This window comes from Raphanus sativus, chromosome 7 (genome assembly GCF_000801105.2).
Source record: "Raphanus sativus cultivar WK10039 chromosome 7, ASM80110v3, whole genome shotgun sequence".
Lineage (NCBI taxonomy): Eukaryota > Viridiplantae > Streptophyta > Magnoliopsida > Brassicales > Brassicaceae > Raphanus > Raphanus sativus.
The window spans coordinates 2,939,775-2,958,293 of NC_079517.1; the positions used below are offsets into that span (position 1 = coordinate 2,939,775).

General features: G+C 39.6%; 5 protein-coding genes across 7 annotated transcripts; 2 read left to right on the forward strand and 3 right to left on the reverse strand.

Moving 5' to 3' along the window:
• Nucleotides 1-678: 678 nt before the first annotated feature.
• On the forward strand, nucleotides 679-2,426 carry LOC108818441 (pyrroline-5-carboxylate reductase). Its single transcript, XM_018591412.2, has 7 exons — nucleotides 679-925; nucleotides 1,045-1,093; nucleotides 1,176-1,267; nucleotides 1,461-1,533; nucleotides 1,630-1,750; nucleotides 1,823-1,928; nucleotides 2,062-2,426. Exons 1-7 carry the CDS (start codon nucleotides 725-727, stop codon nucleotides 2,248-2,250), a joined length of 831 nt encoding a protein of 276 aa, XP_018446914.2. The 5' UTR covers nucleotides 679-724; the 3' UTR covers nucleotides 2,251-2,426.
• A 136-nt stretch (nucleotides 2,427-2,562) lies between these two features.
• LOC108818440 (uncharacterized) lies at nucleotides 2,563-4,915 on the reverse strand. Of its 2 annotated transcripts, none has more exons than XM_056991063.1 (6): nucleotides 4,760-4,915; nucleotides 3,957-4,232; nucleotides 3,697-3,803; nucleotides 3,480-3,612; nucleotides 3,186-3,380; nucleotides 2,563-3,086 (listed from the first exon to the last, which is right to left on the reverse strand). In XM_056991063.1, exons 2-6 carry the CDS (start codon nucleotides 4,161-4,163, stop codon nucleotides 2,733-2,735), a joined length of 996 nt encoding a protein of 331 aa, XP_056847043.1. In that variant the 5' UTR covers nucleotides 4,164-4,232; nucleotides 4,760-4,915; the 3' UTR covers nucleotides 2,563-2,732. The 2 variants fall into 2 exon arrangements, with proteins under 2 accessions (XP_056847043.1, XP_018446913.1); XM_018591411.2 differs by having other exon boundaries at nucleotides 4,740-4,894.
• Nucleotides 4,916-6,254: 1,339 nt separating this feature from the next.
• LOC108818206 (formate dehydrogenase, chloroplastic/mitochondrial) lies at nucleotides 6,255-8,659 on the reverse strand. The gene is made up of 5 exons (XM_018591103.2): nucleotides 8,501-8,659; nucleotides 7,635-7,809; nucleotides 7,008-7,548; nucleotides 6,688-6,925; nucleotides 6,255-6,551 (listed from the first exon to the last, which is right to left on the reverse strand). Exons 1-5 carry the CDS (start codon nucleotides 8,570-8,572, stop codon nucleotides 6,438-6,440), a joined length of 1,140 nt encoding a protein of 379 aa, XP_018446605.1. The 5' UTR covers nucleotides 8,573-8,659; the 3' UTR covers nucleotides 6,255-6,437.
• A 274-nt stretch (nucleotides 8,660-8,933) lies between these two features.
• On the forward strand, nucleotides 8,934-12,623 carry LOC108817768 (pentatricopeptide repeat-containing protein At5g14770, mitochondrial). Its single transcript, XM_018590556.2, has 2 exons — nucleotides 8,934-11,924; nucleotides 12,008-12,623. Exon 1 carries the CDS (start codon nucleotides 9,112-9,114, stop codon nucleotides 11,917-11,919), a length of 2,808 nt encoding a protein of 935 aa, XP_018446058.1. The 5' UTR covers nucleotides 8,934-9,111; the 3' UTR covers nucleotides 11,920-11,924; nucleotides 12,008-12,623.
• On the reverse strand, nucleotides 12,528-15,623 carry LOC108817769 (L-aspartate oxidase, chloroplastic). 2 transcript variants are annotated; one of them, XM_056990496.1, is made up of 7 exons: nucleotides 15,383-15,623; nucleotides 15,104-15,246; nucleotides 14,672-15,026; nucleotides 14,302-14,601; nucleotides 14,107-14,187; nucleotides 13,823-13,884; nucleotides 12,528-13,732 (listed from the first exon to the last, which is right to left on the reverse strand). In XM_056990496.1, exons 2-7 carry the CDS (start codon nucleotides 15,226-15,228, stop codon nucleotides 12,703-12,705), a joined length of 1,953 nt encoding a protein of 650 aa, XP_056846476.1. In that variant the 5' UTR covers nucleotides 15,229-15,246; nucleotides 15,383-15,623; the 3' UTR covers nucleotides 12,528-12,702. The 2 variants fall into 2 exon arrangements, with proteins under 2 accessions (XP_056846476.1, XP_018446059.1); XM_018590557.2 differs by having other exon boundaries at nucleotides 15,394-15,622.
• Between the last annotated feature and the right edge of the window lie 2,896 nt (nucleotides 15,624-18,519).

Here is an 18,519-nt window from a genome sequence, read left to right on the forward strand (position 1 = left end):
ATGTCAGCATGTGATATAATGCTAATAATATCATGAATGCATGATCCATGGATAATGGATTCATGAAAAGGTGAGGCGTTATAGACCCAGTTTTGTAATAAAAGCCATCTTCGTGAGTCGTATTAGGCCATATATCTTTCTTTTAAACAGGAATCTGTTAAGAAAAAGAAACAAGTAGACTAAACTTTTCGCAAAAAACGTTACGCGATTTTTGTTGTATACACATTTATATTCCTTTCTAGAAGCTAATTGTTGTCACGCGTCATGAAGGAATTACTACATCATTATTAATTTAGGAATTCAAGTACAGGTCAACTCATTTATTTATGGGGCCCTTTATTTATTCAAGTATTCAACAATACTGCATCTATGAAAATTTAAGCTGGTAATGAAATATTTGTAATGACGTTTAACTGATTTCTATATGTAGCATTGTAGTGTCGTAACAAACATTTTACTGATATCAGATGCAAGAAAACATTCGGCTACTTAACAATGCAAAATATTCGACATTTGCAAAATATTGGTATAGCTTTGCAAGGATTTTGTCATATAAGCGGGCCGTTTATAAGAGCGGTATACTTTTGTTCTATTGGGCTTTGCTAAACCAATGAGCCACGTGATCTGCACGTGTGCACACTACAACACTGATCACCTGAGCAATAAGATTTATCATCACTCAACTCAAACCTAAATCGTTAATCCATAATTTTTTTATTTTGCGATGGAGACACTTCCAATCTCCGCGGAGAGCTTCAAGGTAGGGTTCATCGGAGCTGGAAAGATGGCGGAGAGTATAGCCAGAGGCGTGGTCGCCTCCGGGATGCTTCCTCCGAATCGTATCTCCACCGCCGTCCACTCGAATCTGAATCGCCGTCAAGTCTTCGAGTCCTTTGGCGTCAATGTCTTCTCCAGTAGCGAAGAAGTAAGTTTGCTCTTCTTTCTCTTTACCTTTACTTAGGTGTATGTCTTAGATAGAGAGGAAGCTAGAGATTTTTTTTTCATCAGGAGTAAGTAACATTCCGATGTTGAAAAATTTGGCAGGTCGTTAAAGAAAGTGACGTTGTGATCTTCTCTGTGAAACCTCAAGTTGGTATGTGTTCTATTGAATCACAATCGAATACAAAGTATATATATAGTTGAGATCTACAAAAGCTGTACTCTGTCTTATGCAGTTAAGAAGGCCATCACGGAAGTAAGGTCAACGCTGACCAAGGATAAGGTTCTTGTTTCGGTTGCAGCGGGGATCAAGTTGAAAGATCTTCAGGTTGGCATATTTGTAGAGAAAAGGAGTATACATTGTCAGAGAGATATGTTAGTACAGCAAGTTCATCAGTCCTGAACCATAAGCTCTATGGTTCTATCACTCTATCGATCAGTGTCATTTTTTTTTTGTATCAAACATGCTCCGTTTGAATTAAAAGCTTAAAGGGGTCTCCTTTTGTTTCTCTTAATGCTAGGAATGGTCTGGTCAAGATCGATTCATAAGGGTGATGCCTAATACACCAGCTGCAGTTGGCGAGGCAGCTTCAGGTAGTTACTCTTGAGAGTCCTCTATTTCTGATTTCCTTTCTCCTTTAAAACCATCAAATGCTTACAGATGCTGAACATTTGTCTTATGTGAAATAGTAATGAGCCTTGGAACAGCAGCTACAGAAGAAGATGGAGCACTTGTTGCTAAGTTGTTTGGCTCGGTGGGGAAGATATTAAGGGCCGATGAGAAAATGTTTGATGCTGTCACTGGTCTTAGGTACGCAACGGTTTTTTGAATGCTTAAGTTATTAAGTAACTAATCATGTTACCATCTGAATTTTTGTTACAGTGGAAGTGGACCAGCGTACATATTCTTAGCAATTGAAGCTTTAGCTGATGGAGGAGTAGCTGCTGGTTTACCCCGAGAACTCGCATTGGGTTTAGCTTCACAGACGGTCAGTGAACCCGACCCATACAACTTCTCTATTCTTTTTTTGGTTTGTTTGTTTGTTGTGTGGTATTGAATAACCGAAACTTAAAAGAGAAACCTGAGCTGTGTTTGTTCTTTTAATGTGCTATCTCTGGCAGGTTCTTGGAGCTGCAACAATGGTAAGCAAAACCGGGAAGCATCCTGGTGTGTTGAAAGATGATGTTACTTCACCAGGCGGGACTACAATAGCTGGAGTTCATGAACTGGAGAAAGGTTCTTTCCGTGCAACGCTTATGAATGCTGTTGTTGCAGCAGCTAATCGAAGCCGCGAGCTCTCACAGAGCTAAATGACATAAAAAGAGAGTTGCTACTATTATTTCACCTCACAGATTCTTTCATCACAATAAGGGGTTATGATATTACTTTGGTAGGTGTGGAGACTATTTATCTTGACTCTGTATTGGTTCAGATCTCAGCTACGTTGTTATCATTCTTATATCTAATAAAAACTTCATATATCTGAGTGTTGGGTATTAATCAACCAATTTGCATTAAACGAAAAGACTAGGACTATCTTACCAAATCTTGATATAGATATATACACAGAAAAATGAATTAAAAAGAAGAAAATAGCTGATGAAGACTGAAGAGAAAAAAACTCCCAAAAAGAAAAAAGAAATTTAACCAAGATTTTGATAACCGGTTTTTACTCTCTTTTTCAATCCATAATTTGCCAATTTGGTGGGTCACGGCCGGAGAATACCATGTAACCGTATGATCCGTAGCAGACAGTTTAAAAAGACAATCCAAAAAAAGTAGTAGAGAAGGCTTATAACTGTGATGAAGAAGATGAACCTGTAGTAACCAAACCCTCCCGAGTAGTCACCGCCACAGCATTTGTGACACGAAGAACGGCTTGTGCGCTTAGAGCCGACAGCTTTGACTGGCAGAAGATCTCCCAAGTAATTGACTCTGCCTCTGGGGTTTGCTCTTCCTCTTGCGATGGTGATGATGATGACGCAGTCTCAGGTTTGATGAGAGGATGAGCATTTTTATACACGGTCTGAAGTTCCAGTAGGACGGCCCGTGCAGCCTCGCGGGACTCAGGGAGCTGATCACTAAGCTGAGACGCGGCCGCCTGAACTAGTTTGTCGATTCCATATTCTTTAATACCTTCAACGCCCTGTAAATATGTAATATCATAGCGCAAGGAGTTGTTGGAATTGTTACATAACAAGTTAAGGGATCTTTATGGAAAGAACAGAAGTTGAACTTGTATTACCAGTCGGGGTACACTTCGGGAAAAGCATAATGACGCTTTTGCGCGGATCCGAGGATTCCTGTTCTTGAGACAAGGCTGCAGCTTTGGTAATAGCAAAGTTGGGGAAACGTAGCTTGTCATTGATGTTAAAGCTTTGTCTGCTGCCTCGCAGACAAACCTTTTGTCTTGGGATGATTTGAGGAGGAGTTGAGTAAGCTGAGAGCATTAATGTATGAAACGTTATCAGAACAAAGTAAAGTTCCATCAACGTACGTACACAGTGAAAGAGAGTAAGAAAAAGACAAAAAGAGTTACCAGAGAATCCAACAGATCTGTTATATGGTCGTTATATGCACTGAAGATGTCCGCAGATGTCATGCAAGCGGTTTTGCATACGGCGCTTCTAGGATTTTTCAGCGATTTCACGACGAGTGGGATCACTTTTTCGCTGTTTAAGAATTTATCATATGTCAGATGAGACTTCCAGTTTTTCAATCTACTTTTAAGAGATGATAAAGAGAAGATGGCTTACAGCAGATGCAGCATTGCTTCCTTGTGGAATAAAGAAAGGCGACGAACATTATTAAGAGCGTCACAGACTGATATCCAATCCTTGGAGTCAAGACCAGCTAGGACCGACTGAAAAAAAAAATGAGACCAAACTGATTAGCCTTGCTAAAAAGCATATTGGATGTAACAGTTTCATCAGAGTTATGGACAAACGATTGTACTGACGCTAATGGGGGGGGGTTAATATAACGATAACACAGAAACACAAAACAGGAAAGATACCTGGAGAAGAGAATCAGCATCGTCAACATTATTCAAGTTCTCGGACTCAATATATTCAACTTCCACAATAGCTATCTCTGCCTCGGGGTTCTCTGTTTCTACAACACTGGGATTCAAAACCACAGAGCTTGGTAATGGTCTATCTTCAGATTTTCCATTCAATTTCCCAACGCAAGGCTTAGTTAAGCTTGCTTTACATTCACTCATCTTCTCAGATACAGGAAGAGAACTCAAATCTTGTAAAGTATTAGTGGCCACATACGTGAAGACAGTTACCTGCGTCAAGAACTAGAAATAAGTCACCCATCGAAAAAAGAAATAACAGTGATTCGACTGCAAGAAGAAAGGGCTATGATCAAGTAGATGAAGATCAAAATCATAACCTACATTGACTTCACAGTCTAGACGGTATTGAATTTTCGTAATACTGACACTAAAGTGAGAGACTCAAATCCGTTTCTAGGTCCTTCGAAATCAAACTACTCTCACAGATCTTGATGAGTTCCAAGTATATAAAGGAGTTTGAAGCAGCCACCAGAAAAACATCATACTAAGAAGAAAACTAGGTAACTCTACTTGTCAACTTCAACAGGAAAAAAAAGGGCATAGATCTACATTTCGAACCAAATTTAACAATCACAGCAGCAAACACCAGGATCTCACTCGATACACTCTCCGGAGAGTCCTCGCGATACCAAATCCTAGAAGTTTTCTAGTTCCAGAGAAAAATACGCATATGAATAACTACCTATACTAGTTCTAAGGTTTGCATTATGCGTTTACCGAAAACGGGGACAGTTTACCGGCGAATCAAGCAGTGGCAGCCTCTGAGTAGGAAAACTGACGGCGGAGCAGCGAAACGCCGTGGACACGAATATCGCCGACCTTAGATATCTAAAATTAAGGAAATGAAATTTGAACTGCGAGAAAACGAGTGAGAGAGAGAAAGAGAGACGTCTTTATTTGTTGAAGACGACTAATTATTAATATGGTGAGCTTTTAAGCGACGTCGTATTCTCATGATGTGGCTCGATGCGGTGTCGTATAAGTGATTGCATCGCGGTTGAAATTGATGTTTTTTTTTCACGTATATTACTCCCCAAAATTTCCTCTCGACTGAATATATTATTTCCAAATAAAATTCACTTTCTCTTTTTTTTTGGGTCGATTTTGTTTTATACTTTAGCGATTATTATGTTTATTTTGTTTGATTATATTTTCTTTATAATGACATTCCAGCGCCAAAAACATTCTTGTCAACTGTCGACTAGTCGCTGTGAATCTACTAATTTAGCATAATCTCTTAGTAATGGTTTTCATCCAGCAATGTTCTCTAATTTTTACCTTTTATCATGAATGTTTTTTTTTCTAAAAGTTTTATCATGAATGTTGATAACGATGACTTTAAATATCTACATTTTTGGTGAATAGAACAAGATATGGTTGGTCTAGGAGCACTGAATCATAAATTATACTTCTTTAGTGAATAGAACAAGATATGGTTGGTCAGAAACATGCATATAATAATCAGCTTGAATCATTTGTAAGATTGGAGTTTTGACGAGTGAAAATAGTGTGTGGTCTTAGGTTTAAGTTGATAAAGAAAAAGTTTATATATAGCAAAGTTTTGTAACGAGATAACTTTCGGATAATGCTGTCTTTTTAATTGTATGTTAACACTGTCATGAAATTTGGTATCTAGAGTTATCAAATAAACAATGATTACGAGATATATGTAATTTCAATGCAACTTTAATTCTTAAAAAAATAAGACAATGATGATGATGATGATGAGAAAATGAAAAGCATTTCTTTACTCAACATTTTCTTATTCAATCATTAGAGACTTATAATACTATGTTTTGTTCGTTTAATGATTGTGATTGTGCATATCTTTTGATAAAAAATTGTCACCATTCCGGTTGAGTTTATGAATCAAAAACTAATCAAAAGATTCAAAACATCCATCGAACTCTCTACTCTCTCCATCAAGAGAAAATGAAAACAATATAATAACAAGTTTTAATACCCATAATATTGATTGATATAGTTGTCGATAAAAATTAAATATTAGTACAAACATGGATGGACCCACGCTCTACAACATTATACAAATGTTGTCGTAATAGCCTAGTTGGATCATCGTCGGTGTGAGTGTGCATAACCAGGTGTGTGTCAAGCCGGTTCATTTTCGGTTTTAAATTATATCAAAATACTTAAACCAGCCCTCAGTCAATCAAGTTCTAAACCAGCTACAGCAATTCTCGGTTCAACTCTCAAGATCAAATAGATATGCGCATCATCAAATCCTCATAAGATAGACTCAAGATAAATGTCATGACATAGTAACGTTACATATATGTCTTGTTGGTTTTATTACAAAGTCTTCAAATGGACAAAGGAGTGGAATTTATTTAATAGACCGTAAGCTTTTGTCCTTCGGATACAACAAGACTTGATTACATAGAGTTGGAAACAAGCTTACCTGTACTGAGGAGCAAGTTCACCGTCCTTAACGATGTAGTTCTGAGCAGGGAAGTCTTCTCCCTTAAAATACTTCTCCAACATATCTTTCGTCCCCGCCGCATATCGTAGCTGATTGATTAACCAAAGCAGAAAAAAATATATCATTGTTAAGATTCAAAGCACAAGACTCTTGCAGATTACTAGTGTGACCAAACGACATGTAAACATCTGGATCATATATGATTCGTTTAACATATATATTTACCTGTGCATCAATGGTGGTGCCAGAGATGTGAGGAGTCATGGCTTGGTTAGGCATGTAACGCCATGGATGGTCCTTAGGAGCCGGCTGCGGGTCCCACACGTCTCCGCTGTACCCTCCGATGTGTCCGCTCTCCACCGCCTCAACCACCGCTTGCCTATCCATGATGGCTCCTCTTGCGTTGTTTACAATCAAAACGCCTTTCTTCATTTTCCCTATCAACTCTCTGTTGAACATCCCTCTGCATGAAAACAAGATCCCATTTGAATCAAATCACACGTAACAAGTCGAAACTCGCGTGTTGTTGTTATATTTTACTTTACCTTGTCTTCTCCGTGAGAGGGGTGTTGACGACCACAACGTCGCATTTAGGGAGCATCTCACCAAGACTCTCAACATACTTTGCGCCAGTTTCCTTCTCCATCTCGGGTCCCATCTGGAGCCTGTCGTGGTACAACAAGTTGCACCCGAACGGCTTCAGCCTCTGCAGCAACAGCTTCCCGATCCTACCAGCTCCCACTGTTCCCACCGTCTTGCCTTCCAGATCGTACGCTCGGTAGGCAATGCCAGCGACGTTCCACTCCCCGTTGACGACTTGGTTGTACCCCGGCACGAAGTTGCGCATGAGGATCAGGATCCTCATGAGCTCGTCTTCCGCCACGGAGACAACGTTGCTTCCCGTGACTTCAGCCACCGTCAGACCAGCAGCTGCAGCAGCCTGCAGATCGATGTGGTCGGATCCGATACCGGCTGTGAGGAGAAGCTGAAGGTTCTTGGCCTTCTTGATTCTTTCGGCAGTGACGTAAGCCGGGTGGAAGGGGGTGGATATTAGGACGTGAAGGTCAGGGATATGCTTCTCCAGTTCTGCCAATCATAAAAAATATAGCATAAGCGAGACACCATATAGATTTTTGTGTTAATCATTATAAACTATTTGAATGAATCATTACCGCAGTCTGGACCTTCTTTGTCGTCAGTGACAATGTAGTGGTGTCCCTGTGACTCTAGCCAGCTGCGGATTCCTAAAGCATTCTCGACGCAGCCAAGAAAGTTAGGATTCTTTGTAGCGTATTCGTTGGCTTTGTAGAAAACTCCAACGATCTTTTTGCTATCACCAGAAGAAGCCTGTTTCATACGCAGTTCATAAAGCTATTTAACATGTAACTTGTACATATAAATACACCCATTTCAGAGATGAAAAATGCATAAAAAGTAAAAGCTCTGAAAGCATCAAAAAGAGACCACTCGATTAGTAAACTAATCAAAGCCCAAACTCTTTTTATTTTTGGCAAAGCCTAAACTCTTAATAAGATGGTTTAGAGAGGCCCAAAACATAAGATTGACAAGTCAAACATCCTGCCGTTTATTAATATCAAGAAAGGGACACCTTGTAGTTTTTTCGTTTCCAAGGGAAAATCTAATAACTGGCTAATAATAATCAGACCGGACCGTTGTACTTTCCCAATGTTCGTAACACGTTACAGTCATGCACGGGTCTCTGATCACATCCACCACAACACGGGTTCTTTAACACCAAAGCTTTTAAACTTAATCAATTTTAGTGAAATAGTAGATCTGAAAGCTCTTGCTACAAAGGCTTAATAGCATCAGAAACCGTGAAAGGATCAAACAAAAGAAGACAGATCAACTTTTAAATCAAAAGCAATTTCAACACAAAACTCTTGAGAAAACTACAATTGAGCACGATTTTCTCTGCAAGTCACTTAACGACCAACTTTTAACACTTAATAGCATCAGAAACCGTGAAAGGATTAAAAAAGAAGAGATCTAAGGACTAAGGTTTTTTTCCTCTTACATGTAAATGACGTGATAAGAAGCCTGAAGAATTAGAGGAAACGCACGCTCTTATAGCTGCTCGCATCGCCATTACCTCAGATCTAGAGTTCAAAGGAGATTCTCTACTTCCTTCCGATAAATATTTTTTTTGTCGAATCCACTTCTCTGAGAAAGAAGAAGAAGACAGAGTATATATTAGCATACGATGAAAGTTCACACACGCACCTGAACAAACTCGTCTTTATCTCCAAACCACCCACAGTATGCCACGTGGCAAATAGGACAAATCCGACGGCTACGGATGCGTAATTTGTAGATTCTGTTTTGGATAAGTGATCAATCGTCGCATTATTGATTGATTTAATAACGTACGCAAAATACTAAAGGCCCATATAGAGGCCTGGTTACAATGGTTTCGACTTTCGAGTGTTTTAAGAGGGTTTTTAGTTAACGGGACTCTAAAACGGTGCCGTTACGCTTCTCGTCGTCGTCGCGCTTCGAAAACTCTCTCTCCCCGTTGGGTTCAGGTTTAGGTGGAAAACGATGCGTCGTCGTCGTCTTCACAAGCCGACGCCGCCATGAGAGCATTGGAGATTTAGATGAACTCCAATCCTCTCTCTTCTTCTGACGATGATAAGGATTTGGAACAACCACACGGGAAAACACAGATTCTTTCTCTCTAATTCCCGAAAACGACCCGATGAGAGCAGCAGCCTCTTGATCTCACAACGCAGATTCTCCTCAGATTCACCTCCGAGCAAGACTCGCGTTTACGTCTCTCTCTTCCACACTCTCTTCCGTCTCTACCTAAGATGCGGGAGGCTCCACGGAGCAGCGAGGACGCTCTCCGCGATGTGCACCCTCGGGGTCGCTCCCGATTCGCGTCTCTGGAACACCTTACTCCACCGTTTCAATCTCAACTCTTTAGCACCACCTCACCACCACACTGTATCGTTGGTCTACAGCAAGATGATAGCTTTCGGTGTTCCCCCCGATGTCTCTGCTCTCAACGCGCTGATCCATTCCTTCTGCAAATCTGGTCGGTTGAGATCAGCTTTTAGTTTACTTAGAAACAGAGTAGTCACCGTCGATACCGTCACTTACAACACTGTCATTAAAGCCTTATGCGAACACGGTTTCGTTGAGGAAGCTTATGGTCTTCTCTCCGAGATGGTGAAGAGAGGTGTGCCGCCGGATACGGTCAGCTACAACACTCTGATCGATGGGTTTTGTAAAGCCGGAGACTTTGCTAGAGCCAAGGCTCTGGTCGACGGAATCATCGGGGAGGTGAACCTCGTGACTCACACTATACTCATAAGCTCTTACTATAGTAGTCTCCACGCCATCGAGGAAGCCTACAGGGATATGGTCATGAGCGGGTTTTACCCGAATGTTGTTACTTTTAGCTCGGTTGTTAACCGGTTGTGTAAAGACGGGAGAGTGGTTGAAGCGGGGTTGCTGCTGAGGGAAATGGAGGAGGTGGGTGTGTATCCGAACCTTGTAACTTATACTACTCTTGTTGATTCGTTGTTTAAAGAGGAATGTTGTGGGGAGGCTTTGGGTCTCTACAGTCAGATGGTTGTGCGTGGGGTTCCTGTAGATTTAGTTGTGTATACTGTTTTGATGGATGGTTTGTTTAAGGCTGGAGAATTTAGGGAGGGTGAGAAAACGTTTAAGATGCTTTTGGGAGATAATAACTTGGTTCCAAATGTGGTTACTTATACGGCTTTGGTTGATGGTTTGTGCAAAGCCGGGGATTTAAGCGGTGCTGAGTCTGTGATAACGCAGATGTTGGAGAAAAGTGTGTTTCCGAATGTTGTGACTTACTCTAGTATGATAAATGGCTATGTGAAGAGAGGGATGCTCGAAGAAGCTGTTACGGTCATGAGGAATATGGAGGACCATAACATTGTGCCGAACGGTTTTACTTATGGTGCAGTGATTGATGGCTTGTTTAAGGCAGGGAAGCAAGAAGTGGCTGTTCAAATGAGTAAGGAGATGAAACTTCTTGGGTTGGAGGAAAACAACTACGTACTTGATGCTCTGGTGAATCATTTGAAGAGGACTGGTGGGGTTAAGGAAGTTAAGGGATTAGTCAAAGACATGGTATCTAAAGGAGTGACGCTGGATCGTATTAACTACACGTCCTTAATTGACGTGTTCTTCAAAGGAGGAGACGAAGAAGCTGCTCTAGCTTGGGCTGAAGAAATGCAAGAGAAAGGGATGCCATGGGATGTTGTTTCTTACAATGTCTTGATCAACGGGCTGTTAAAAGTTGGCAAAGTCAGAGCAGACTGGGCGTACAAAGGAATGAAAGAGAAAGGTTTAGAACCAGATGTCGCTACGTTTAACATAATGATGAGTTCACTACGAAAGCAAGGGGATCTCGAAGGTGTCGTTAACCTTTGGGATAAGATGAAGAGTCATGGAATAAAACCTAGTCTGATGAGTTGCAACGTTGTGATCGAAACGCTATGTGAAAAGGGTAAGATGGAGGGAGCAGTTGACATTTTACATCAAATGATCTTTATGGAGATCCATCCTAACTTCACGACGTACCGAATTTTTCTCGAGGCATCTTCAAAGCATAAAAGAGCTGACGTGATATTCAAAACACACGAGAAACTCACGAGCTGTGGAGTTAAGCTCAGTAAGCAAGTATACAATACTCTTATTGCAACTCTGTGCAAACTAGGTATGACGAAAAAGGCAGCTATGGTTATGGAGGATATGAAAGAGAGAGGTTTTGCTCCTGACACTGTGACGTTCAACGCCCTTATGCAAGGGTACTTTGTTGGCAGTCATATAGGTAAAGCTCTTTCGACATATAATGTTATGTTGGAAGAAGGAATATCCCCCAATGTTGCAACCTATAACACTATAATAAGAGGTCTCTCTGATGCTGGGCTAATCAAAGAGGTGGAAAAATGGCTGAGTGAGATGAAAAGCAGAGGTATGCGTCCTGATGATTTTACATACAATGCTTTGATCTCTGGTCAAGCTAAGATGGGGAATAAGAAAGAAAGTATGACGCTGTACTGTGAGATGATCGCCAACGGGTTGGTACCGAGAACCAGCACTTATAATGTGCTTATCAGTGAGTTTGTTAGAGTTGGGAAGATGCCACAGGCGAGAGAGCTGATGAAGGAGATGGGTAAGAGAAGAGTGAGCCCCAACACTTCGACTTATTGTACTATGATATCCGGTCTGTGCAAACTTTGCACTTATCCGGAAGTTGAGTGGAATAGAAAAGCAATGTACTTGGCAGAGGCAAAAGGGTTGTTAAAAGAGATGATTGAAGAGAAGGGATATATTCCGTGTAATCAAACTGTTTACTGGATAAGCGCTGCGTTCTCTAAACCTGGGATGAAGGTTGATGCTGAAAGGTTCTTAAAGGAGTGTCACAAGAGAATGAATGCTCGTTCCCCAAATTCGTGAACCGGGTAATTTTGTTGTCCTTCGTGTCCTAGTCTCGCTTCAAGATTCAGTTTGCAACTATACTCAAAAATGTTTCATTTTGTCTCAGATATATACACTACAATTGCCAGATTTGGCTCCAAACAGGACATCTATTGTGATTTCACAACTGGGGCTGTTGCTGGATGAGATTATGGCACATCACCACCATAGTGCTTCTTCAGTTATATGTTTCGGTTAAAACCAAACTGCACGAGCCAGAACTATTCCTGAGAATATTCGTTGAATTTCATTGTAGCAAAACGGGCATGGCGGCTGCTTTGAAGAGGCAAAGAGTATTTGATCTAGCTGGTTTCTGGATTGGAACTAGTGAGTGGTAAAGCGGCACTGAAGAAGAAATCTATGTTTCTTAATGGATTTGCCTTAAAAAAAGCAGCTTCCTCAGGCCAAACAAACAGGACGACTAAGTTCATGTTTTGGTCTCTTGATGGAAGCCGTACTAAAAAGCTTGGGATTTCCTCAGGAGAAGGATGGAAGCTTCTGGAATGGATTCAGTGAACACAAGACTGTTCACAATCATACTCCTTGTTTGGGCTACACTACACTAATGTTTCTTTTTGCTCAGAAAATCATCAATAAACCATAGCAATATGATTGATACCTCAGATGAATAATTATTTTCATTTGTATTACAATGATTATGTCAGAATCAGAGATTTTTTTTCTTTTGAATCCCAAAATTTATGCAAACAACACACAAAGGATCAGTAAAAGGATTGGCTTCAAAGAAAGAACACCAACACTTCAAATAAGAGAGGTGGTGCTGCTTATGTTCTGTAGCTGCCTTGAGCTCCAGCTAGCCGTTGTAGGAGAAGACGGTAGAATAATCGTGGGAATCCGCTTGCTCTCTTCCACAAAAGGAAAGTCCGTCGTGTAATGAAGACCGCGGCTCTCATGCCTAGCCAACGCGCTGCTCACCACAAGCTTAGCGCAGCAGAACAAGTTCCTCATCTCACAGGCTTCGAGAGCAACCACCGTCTGTTCCCATCCATGTTCAAACAAGAACGTTTCCCACTTCGCCTCTAGCTCCGCTATCTTCCTCTCAGCAGTATTGAGCCTCGTTGTTGATCTCACGATACCAACGTACTTCCACATCACTCCCTGAAGCTCTCTCCTCACTTCTCTAGTCAGTGCTAGTATCTTCGACATCACTTCCTCTCCTAGAGACCTAGCTGTTGCAACAACAGGCCTCGTCCACTTCTCCGACGCGCTTAAGTCAAGTCTCGTGGACTTCATGAGCTCAGTGGAAGGCTGAACAGCGCGTCTCGCGAAAACCAGAGCTTCTAAAAGCGAGTTGCTAGCGAGCCGGTTCGCCCCGTGGAGACCCGTGCACGCCACTTCACCGGCCACAAACAATCCAAGTACATTGGTCTCTCCCTGCAAACCAGCGCGGACTCCTCCACACATGTAATGCGCCGCGGGCACGACGGGGATTGCCTGGCGGGTGATGTCGAGACCGTGTCTAAGACACTCCGAAGCTATGTTTGGGAAATGAGCGAGGATCTTCTCTCTCGGCTTGTGGCTTATGTCTAGCAACACGTACTTCTCTTTCCGTTTCTTGAGCTGGTCGTCGATGCTCCTCGCGACCACGTCTCTCGGCGCGAGCTCGGCTCGCTCGTCGTAAACGGGCATGAAACGTTCCATTGCTAGATTGTAGAGGATGCCGCCGTCTCCCCTCACTGCCTCGGTGATGAGGAACGCGTTTTCTCTGGCGGTTTGTGGTCTGATGGGAAGACCTTCGTCTGCTAAAGCGGTGGGATGAAACTGCACAAATCTTACCAAAAAGACAAAAAAACATAATAAGTTCCATTGTTCAACAAGTTTCTTCTTCTTCAAACTCTTTTTTAGTGTGTTTAACACTTACTCCATGTTTGAGATCACAGCTTGAGCTCGGTGAGCCATAGCCATCCCATCTCCAGTAGCCACCTATACAATTAAAACATCATGATTGAAATCTATATGTGGACAAGTGGTAGTTTCAACAAATCCATATGTGAACTTAAGGCCAGCCCTAAGATTTGGTTAGACTATAAACACAATCTAATAAAGGTTACATAAATTTTATTTATCTTTTTAAAAATTTTATTTATCTTTCTATATGATCCATAGAGTTTTGTTACTAAGAGAGAGTGTAAAGACAAAGCTTACAAGAGGATTGGTGGTTGATGGATAGATATGACCAGCTCCTCCTGAAGCAAGCAATGTCACCTTCGATATAAAACGTACTACCTGAAGAAAAAACCATAGCTTTGTTTTTTTTCAGACATTACAATCTTTAAGCTACAAGACGAAGAATAATAATCAAAAGCCAAAAAAGAAAACAAGAATCTTTTATTAGTATACCTCATTTGTTTTGATATTCAAAGTGTCAACACCGTGACAGACTGTGTTCAAACCATCCTGAGAAGTGAGGAGATCGATTGCGAAATGGTGTTTGAAGACAGATATGTTTGGATCATTAAGCACGGCTTCGAGCAAAGCTCTCTCGATCTCTCTCCCCGTCATATCAGCTGCGTGGACGATCCTGTGATGCGAGTGACCACCTTCTCTCGCCAGATGCAAGTTACCGTCCTCCCCGTGATCAAACGATGCTCCCATCGCAATCAGCTCGCGGATCCTCTCAGGCCCTTCTGTACACACAACCTGAGAAGAAGAAACGTTCAGACAATGCCATACATAATCAATCAATAGCAATTAATAAGTGACTTATTACTCTGACGGTGTCTTCATCACAGAGATGAGCACCAGCGACCATAGTGTCCTGCATATGGCTTTCAACAGAGTCCAAAGGGCATAACACAGCACTGACACCACCCTGAGCGTAGTTTGTGTTACTCTCGTGAGGCTCGTCTTTGGTGATCACCGCAACATTCCCTTGCTTCGCGACTTCCAGAGCATAGCGCAGACCCGCCACTCCACTGCCGATCACAGTGAAATCATAATACTTTGTTGTTGACGACGACGATGCCGCCCTGATACTAAGCTTTAGGCTCTCGTTAGAGGAAGAAACACCACGAGAGTAACAACCGCATCTCTCGGACTTTAAGGACTTAGATACACAACTCGACCTATGCACACACCAAAAAGATATAAAGATAAGTTCCAAGTCCAGCTAATTAGATATTTGAAGTTTTAGTGGTATTACCAAGAGAGGTCTCTGAATGAATTAGCCCTGAAATTAAAACCAGAACTCCAGGAATCTTGCCCTCTGTAAACCTGTCCGGAAAGATAGAGATCGTGAATGTTTCCGACGGAGACATGAGTCGCCATTACCGACCCTTGCAGCTCCTAAAACACGGTGAAGATTGTTTTCATAATAAGAACAAAAACACCAAAGATCCTCACTTTATGCATAATTAAGGAACAGAGAGAGAGATAGATCACACACACACAAAAAAAAATCAAAATTCGACAATGAACACACGGGAATCTTACGGAGTCACGAGAAGCTGGAGGAGAAGAAGGCAAAGTGTATGGGTGGAATTGAAATCTGGGAATTGAAGTTAGATCAAGAGAAGAACGTGAGTCGATGTAAGAAGGAGTTTTGTTTTGGTCTTCTTGAAGGGACCAATGAAACACACAACGTTGTTGTTGTTGTTGTTCGTAGAGGTTTGTTCCGGTCCTTGAAATTCGCGCCTTCCTTTGTCGCCCTTTGTTTTGTGCTCTTGGGATCTAATTTTTATTGGCCTTTTTCTGATAACTTACGACCAATCATTTTAATAATAATAAATAATAATGTTTTTTTTTATTTACCCGAATACTAAGAACCTAACCATTTATGTCCATATATTTTGCCTAGATTGTACTTTTTTCATAGTACATATGAAGCACCAAAAAAAAGAAGAAATTTTGGCAGAATGCTTTACATTGGTTCTACTATTTAATGTAATCATTTTACTGAAATATTTTTTTTATAAAATTTCTCAACTTTCTTGTACAGAAATGCAAATTAATTAAAGCATCCCTCACTAATATGCAAGTATTGGAGCCGAGACACAGTCATGATTATAAGAAACAAAGGTCTTTGAGGTATAATTATAAAAGACTATGACCAAAAAGATACATGATCTTTTTTAATTATTCTACATGATCCTACTTTATACAGAAAAAACTAGATTTAAACATATTCTAACAACTTGTGTGGAACTTTTACATGTGTGTTGTTGGTAATGCATTCACAAAGCATGACCTTGTAAGTTGTAACTAGAATCGTGGAAAAAGAGATAATTACTTTTCCATGAGTCATGGCTAATGAGATCTCCAACGGCCATTTTATATGCATTGTCTTATTTTTATCATATTTTAAAAAGAAAAAGTGAGAGATTAAATAGAATCTTTCTTCTTTTTACATCCTTTGACTATTGTTTTTAATTGATGGTTTAGGAATTTTCCAATGTGACAGCTGAATAAGAGTTATAATAATAATATAAAAAAGACCATTGCAAATTGTAGAGAAATGAAAAGTTGGCATTTGCTTGGCTATATAAACACTTTATCACCTCTTGTCTTTTGTTTTGTTTTTTCCTTACAACACATTCTTCTTTTATTATTGGGCCGGCTATGCTTCCTTTCAGGGCCTTTTGTTTTCTTATAAGAATTCTTAAGCCTAGTGAGCTACTACCTACTACTGATCTATTACGTTTTTAAAAAGTATCAGCTAGGCATCGAACGTAACAAATAAGTCGATCCCCTTCGAAAATTAGCTCATTTGATATGGAAATGGGTTTACCTGTATCATGGGCCAAAATGCAACCATGATTCTTGCTCTGAACAAATAGATTGTTCTAAAATACACTAGGGGCATAGCCCCCGCGCAAGCGCGGGGTCGCGTGTATTATTGATGTGTTGTATAGTTTTGTTTGGATGTTGTGGTTTGATCTCTTTTAATTGATTTTCTGTATTATCTATATTCTGATGAATGAAACATTAGAAATAACACGGTTTGATTTAGTTGATATAAGAATGATCGGTAATTCTTTTGTGTTGTTATTTTCATATTTTCATAATGATTTGATCGGCCATAAGCGTTATTAGCGCTTTCATGTTCAATTCTTTTGGTTTATGGGGTTGATTAGTGTTTATTTAGGTATTTGTTAGTATATTAATCAAATAGTGGGACGATAAATATACTAATTTAGGAAAATTTTAACAATTTATAATTGGATGTTCGTGGCCTAGTGGTAAAGGGATCACAACTGTGAGTTTCGCCATCTAGATTCGAGTTCCGGCCACCGTCGATTATTATGGGGTGAAAAAGGTGGTCATCTTGGATGCGTTCGGCATATTCCCTGGTTTCGTTCCGGTGAGCGGCATTAGACGCTAGTTGGATCTCTCGAGAGGGTACTCCGGATATGAGGATCATTAAAATAATTATTTTTAACAAATTAAAAGAACAGTAAAATAAAATATATTTCAAAATTGTAATATATAATTGTAATAAACTGTTTTAAAGAAAATAAATAATTGTTATAAACTGTTTTAAAGAAAATAAATAAATCTAGACATTTATATAATTATATAGTTACAAAATTAATTTTTATAGTTTGTCTGTCAAGCTATGTGTGAATGTTGTACTTATTTTCTTGCACAGATTTATGTTTAATAAAATATATTTATAAGAAAATTTTTAAAACATTTACACTTGGATGTTGTTGTGTTAATTTTATTATGTATGCTATATTGTAAGGCAAAAGTGCAGAAGCTCGTAAGCTAAACTTGAAATTATATTGTTGGATAATTATATTGTTAGGTCTGTGTCTTTTACAAAAAGCGTCATTGTTGAGAATATTATGGTTCTTCAGTCTACTAACATGTCTAACAACTGTTTGAACTCATTTTTATTTGTTTTATATCTATTGTCCATAGTGATTTGAATTATGCTGATATTTGAAATTTGTATGCTATCATATTTGCACTAAATTTTGTCTTTGTTGGGTTTCTTGAGAAAAAACGATTTTTTAACTTTGGGAGTAATTGACTTCAAGTTCCACTTTACAATCGAATATAGGCCTCATATTGTTGCTGAATTAGGTGATATTATTGAAAGGAAATTCAATATATTTCTGACACTAAAACTTTTGTTTAAATAACTAAAAATGTGACACTGTCAAATAATTTTATTTCCGTAGTGATGTGTTTATATGGTTACTACAAAAAAAAAGACTATAATCATATACTGCTTCTGACATTTTTTTCAATACAGAAAACAAAAGAAGAAATAAAGTTTGGTTTCTAGGATTGTAAATGAATAACGATTTAGTCTTTTCTATATTTTGTAGGAAACTATTAAATATAAAAGTAAATGATTTTTCGAACATTTAGTTTTTGCTAAATTTTGTAGGAAACTATTAAATATAAAAGTAGATGATCTTTCGAAAAAGATAAAAGCAGCACTTGGTGTACTAAAAGAATTAACTTATTGTAGTAAGAAGCTAACTATACGTAATAATGTTTTCTCTGTTTGGTAAGGAAAAATCTCACAAAATCAACCTTTTCAAAATAAAAAAACACAAACCAAATTGAATTTTTCAAGGATATACAAATCTGACTAAACCTTTTTAG